General features: G+C 36.5%; 1 protein-coding gene across 3 annotated transcripts; it reads left to right on the top strand.

The window, feature by feature from the left end:
• Positions 1 to 382: 382 nt before the first annotated feature.
• Positions 383 to 4,894, top strand: LOC104237400 (probable lipid-A-disaccharide synthase, mitochondrial). Of its 3 annotated transcripts, none has more exons than XR_011407521.1 (8): positions 383 to 828; positions 1,007 to 1,106; positions 1,223 to 1,328; positions 1,406 to 1,626; positions 2,118 to 2,190; positions 2,583 to 2,753; positions 2,858 to 3,187; positions 4,043 to 4,132. XR_011407521.1 is itself a non-coding variant. In XM_009791554.2 (8 exons), exons 1-8 carry the CDS (start codon positions 593 to 595, stop codon positions 4,561 to 4,563), a joined length of 1,308 nt encoding a protein of 435 aa, XP_009789856.1. In that variant the 5' UTR covers positions 383 to 592; the 3' UTR covers positions 4,564 to 4,894. The 3 variants fall into 3 exon arrangements, 1 of the variants encoding a protein (XP_009789856.1); XR_713622.2 differs by having other exon boundaries at positions 2,858 to 3,045; positions 4,043 to 4,130; XM_009791554.2 differs by lacking the exon at positions 2,858 to 3,187 and adding an exon at positions 4,458 to 4,894 and having other exon boundaries at positions 2,583 to 2,821; positions 4,043 to 4,269.
• The last annotated feature ends 523 nt before the right edge of the window (positions 4,895 to 5,417 follow it).

Below are 5,417 nucleotides of genomic sequence, written 5' to 3'. Positions count from 1 at the left end.
AAAATTCTATGAAGAACAAAATTATGTTAATCTGGCATATTTTGTTGAACAATTTAACAAATAAGTAGAGTAAATATAGCTTAGACTCTATCAATCATGTAGGAACATACCGAAGAGCGATAACTGTGTATGGGTCAGGTTATTTTTTAAATATCCCAAATATCGGAGACATTCCGCTAAGGTCAATCCTGAGGCTATTTCTATCAATCGCCCAAGCTTATTTGGTGGGAATAATGATACTGTACAAATAATAGTCGAAAAATATATAAATATACATTTTGCATGTTATGCCTTTTTACGGGTATTATATATAAATAATTTTTGGCGCGGATCCCTATCTGGTCCGCTTCATTTTACCGACCCGAATCATCAAATTAGAAAGGAAAGAGTGGGAAAAAAGAAAAAAGGGAAAGAAGAGAGAGAGCGCTGGTTGAGACTGCCATTTTCCACACACAAAAAAGAAGATACTACAAGTTCAGTGCTTTGCTGAAATTCCCATTTCATTTGCTACTTAATACTTTCCAAAATAAGGTTTTCACTAACTTTTCTTTTTGCGTATTAAGTAGTATTTTCGTTTTAGGGAGACCAAGATATGTTTATTAGAAGAATTTGGAATGCGAATACTGAAACAAACCTAAACTTGATGCGGCAAATGAGAAGAACATTCTCAGTTTCAAGTCAAAGTGCAGTTGATTTGGCTTCAAAAGATGCAGAACTCAGGGTCTTCATTGTTGCCGGCGAGGTTTCTGGTGATACCATTGGTTCCCGTGTCATGAATTCTCTAGAAAAGCTTTCTCCTTTGCCTGTCCGTTTTGCTGGTGTTGGAGGGTAATCTGCCCCCCCCCCCTCCTTTTTTCTAATTATTTGTAATATTTTTAAAATTATAATTGAAACTTGAAATTATTAATATGCTTTCACTAGTTAAAAGTTGCAGCAGCTATAATTAAGTCAAGTTGTCAACTCCTTTAATTATCATTATTCTTTCTGTGGTGTGTATGTTTATCAGGAAGATGATGTGTAAACAAGGGTTGAATACTCTGTTCCCAATAGAGGATATTGCAGTAATGGGCATATGGGAGTTGCTGCCATATCTTAATCAATTTAGAGTATGAATTATTTTGAATTTTCTGCATACTAAAAATCAAGTTATAGTTTTTCCAAGTAAAAATTAATAATTATCCATGCATGAAATTTGGACCTTATTTGAATTTTGAAATGACAGGTTAGGCTGAAACAAACTATAGAAGCAGCTCTTTCTTTTAGGCCTCATGTCGTACTCACTGTAGACTCTAAAGGATTCTCCTTCCGTTTCTTAAAGCATTTGAGGGGTAACGCTCTGTAGCTTTTGTGAGTTCGAAAGAGATTTCTCGTGTTTTCCTTGTGCACTGGGAATAACTTTTTGCAGCTACGTGTGTTCAGCAGGGGATGGTTAGCCCTTTGCACTTCCATTATGTATCACCGTCATTTTGGCCTTGGAAAGGTGGTGAAGCAAGACTACAAGGACTTCTTCAGTTTGTGGATCATGTGTTATGCATTCTTCCGTTTGAGGCAGAAGTTTGTAGATCAAACGGCCTAGCAGCAACCTTTGTTGGTCATCCCACCCTTGAAGATATTTCGGATTTCCAGGTAAATCAGTATTTTGATTTGTGTTTTATTCTACATTTGGTACATGAAAGACTTCGTCTTTCAAATAGTGCCTTCATATACCAGTGTCTGGATTTTTAGCTTTTGAGCATGCAGATATTCTTTCTTTCCAAGAAACAATTTACCAAGTGATGATTTCATTAGTGTGATAAAATTTCTTTCCTGTCAAGAAACTATCCACTAAGAATTTCTGTGCAATTTCCTGGTGGGATCGAGTGATTCCTTGATAATGCTGTCGTCACGTTAAAGTATTGTTTTTAACTTTTGAAATTGCAATTTTTTTGTCTTGTCAATTAACAACCCACCTAATTAATCATTTTGTATACACTGATGAATCCCACCAGGGGAACAAAGAGAAGAGAAATGCTAAGAAATATGAACAAGTGGGGAATAAAGTTATTCTACCAATGCAACAGTGAAATTATAATTTTATATAGTGTAATGGCGTAATGTTGTCTAATATTCAATTTTAGGTGAAGGATGCCACAGAAAGAAGATACAGAATTCAAGGAAATGCTGAAGCATTTCTAACTGATCATGGAATAGGTATGTTAACTTGTACTAATATATTGTGAGAAAGTATATGATGCATCATAATAGATTATATATGTGCATAGTATAGCCAAGTTTCATACCCGTGATGAAAGTACTATGGTGTGAAAAAATTTCAGTTTGTATGAACAATATATATTTTCTATACCATTTCAAAAAGAAAATATTATTTCTATGCTTTTGCTGTAATTTGTCGGTTATCTAATGATGCAAGATCGTGTTCTCTGTATTTACTTCCAATCTGTCAAAATCTCTGTGTCTCCTTCTCAGTGGCTTACTGAAAAGAAGAGAGGATATTATTACCTTTTTATCGGTTGACTGTGCTATTCTATCAATTTTGTTTCTCCTTGCCAACTTTCTAATTGTGTTGTTAGCTTAATTTGAAGGATCCCCAGTCATTTCCTTGCTTCCTGGAAGTAGATTACAGGAGGTTACTCGAATGTTCCCCATATTCTCAAGCACTTTGGAACATTTGAAAGGTTCATTTCCGGACTTGGTAACAGCAGTTCATGTGGCACCTAATCAACATGTGGAAGACTACATTGATAAAGCTGTTTGTAAGTGGCCATCATCTGTTGTATTGGTTCCTGGAGGATCACACCAGATTAAATACAATTCATTTAGTGTAAGGCCTTGACTCTTTTATCTTTACATTTTGAAGTGATGTAGCTTGGACTAGAATTATGCTTCCTATTCCGGCTGTGAACTTTTGGGGAATAGGAAAAGGTTTCAATGCTCATTATTCTGGAAGAATTAACTGTTTGGGACATACTGTGGTCGAAGTGACTCAATGAATTGGAAAAAGAGTGTAACTGGAAATGGAGCTAGTCCCTTGACGGTATTTTTAAGGTACAGACCTCGATGAACGTGCCTTGCAATGGATAATTAGCATCTATGAAGGGGAGCCTTGGAGCGATGATAAAGTTGTCTCCGTGTGTCCTATAGTTCACGGGTTCAAGGCGTGGAAGCAGCCACTAATGCTTGCATTAGGGTAAGCTGACTACATCACACCCCTTAGGGTGCGGTGCGGCCCTTCCCGGACACTGCGTGAATGCGAGATGTTTTGTGCACCGGGCTTCCCTTTTTTATCTTTTATTTGTATTTAATTGTTCCTCATAATGTTGGGAGTATGATACATTGTGAGTAGGAAAGAGCCAGACACTTGGTCTGGATCTTGTGGATCTCATTTCCAAGGATGGAAACCTAGTCGTTGCTACTAGAGGTTGCCAATTGGCTACCATGTTTTCTACTTCTAGTTTTGTTCTTGATAATAGATGGTATATCCTTTAAGCTCCTGGCAGATTTGCTGAAGTTATTTATTAATCAAGAACAAGTAAATGGTACTTTATGCTTGTTACGAGTTTCTTTCAAATTGTTCATTTTTTTTTCCAGTTATTCAAGACTTTTTATGTGGATTTGATACTAGGCAAGCTATAGGTATGTTTTTAAGTGCCAGCAGTAACTCCAAGATCTGTTTCAGAAAATCTTTGTTTTATCCAAAAGACTCTTCCTAAATATAGTTATTAGTATTTGCATTTTATGTGAATTGTGTGCTTTGCACTTTGTCACTATAATTAGTTTTTCCTTTTTATCCAATTTTTTATCACAAAGTGAAACTTTAATGTATTTTTTTTTAAAATTATTGAGGGGGATATACATGGCCTATGGCCCACAATTTTTCTGCTGTTAAATCATCTTTTGCGTAAAGAAGTAACATACCTATGAATGACTAAATCAATGTGGAGATAATTCTCAGTTCTTTACTTTTCTGGTTCATGATTCATGAATATATTAAGTTGCCTCATGTTTCAAGGTGGATGTGGTAACATGAACTGTTCTTCTGCAGGCAAGCAGTGTAGCACTATGTACTTCTGGTACAGTTGCGATGGAAGTGCAGCTTGCAAGACTGCCATGTGTTGTTGCGTATCGAGCCCATCTCCTGACAGAATTAGTTATACGATACAAAGCTATTATACCATACATCTCTCTTCCTAATATTCTTTTGGATTCAGCTATAATCCCTGAAGCTCTATTTCATGATTGCACTCCTTCAAAATTGGCATCATTACTCAAGTAAGCTTCGACTAAATGATCCTTGTCCCTTGTAGTTTTGTTGTTTTCTGGTTGTCAAAAGTAAACCAAACCAATCAAGAAAAAAGAACAACAGAGAGCAGCATTTGTCTGCCTCTGTTTGCGTAAGAGTACATGCAGTAAATCTTTAAAAACGGCTTAAATATGCCTTGGGAATCTTAAAATCACAGGGATTTAATACTTGATGACAACCTTCGAGAAAAACAAATTAATGCTGCCGAAGAGGTTATTGAGCTGCTAAGACCTCCAAAGATGAACATTAGTTGCTCAACCTAGGGGGAGATGCGCGTTCCACTTTCTGATTGTACACCAAGTATGGTCGCAGCATATGCAATATTGTATTCTCGGAATAAGCTGGAATAATGTGATTCGTGAAAATTCAAGCAGTTGCTGTGAGCAAAGTTGAGATAAGATGCAGCTAGAGAGTTTTTAAGAAAATCTGTTTGGAAGTCAGCAACTGTATAGCAGTTGGATAATTTCTATTCATTTTGTTAGTTGATTTCCATATTTACTTTCACTTACATAGAGCTTCAACCTATGAGAAGCTCAAGTTATATCTGCAAGCTGTGTAATATAGTTAATGAAAAATTTTCCCCTCTCGTGGAAATCGTCCTTCTTTCTCTTCCTCTCTCAGATTAAGGATTGTAACAGCTGTGTTGCATTGGATTCATGAAGTGAGAAGTCAAAAGGAGATCAGAAATATTTCTAGGAGATTTATCCGAAGTATGAGCGGCTCTTTGTGGAGGGCACGAAAAGAGGTAGAGGGCGGCTTAAGAAGTATTGAGGAGAGGTGATCTGACTGGATATGACGAGGCTTCATATTTCCGAGGATATGATACTTGATAGGAAGATGTGGAGGTCGAGTATTAGAGTTCTAGGTTAGAAGTTAGTTGATTCTTGCCTTACTTCGTACCTTTGTGAGACTAGGCTAGTAGGGTTTTTGTCTAAGACAGATAGTGACAACGTTGTGTCTTACTATTTCGCTTTTCAGTGCAGGATCTATTTACTAGCTATCGTTTTTGCTTTGCTTTGCATCTTTCTTCCGGATTTCATGTTGTTCCTATTTTTCTATGATTTCAATGGTGATACTAATATTGTCTTTTTTTTTTTTTCTTGAGCCGAGGGTCTTT

Source organism: Nicotiana sylvestris, chromosome 5 (assembly GCF_000393655.2).
Source record: "Nicotiana sylvestris chromosome 5, ASM39365v2, whole genome shotgun sequence".
Lineage (NCBI taxonomy): Eukaryota > Viridiplantae > Streptophyta > Magnoliopsida > Solanales > Solanaceae > Nicotiana > Nicotiana sylvestris.
This window is presented reverse-complemented; position numbering and strand designations above follow the sequence as displayed.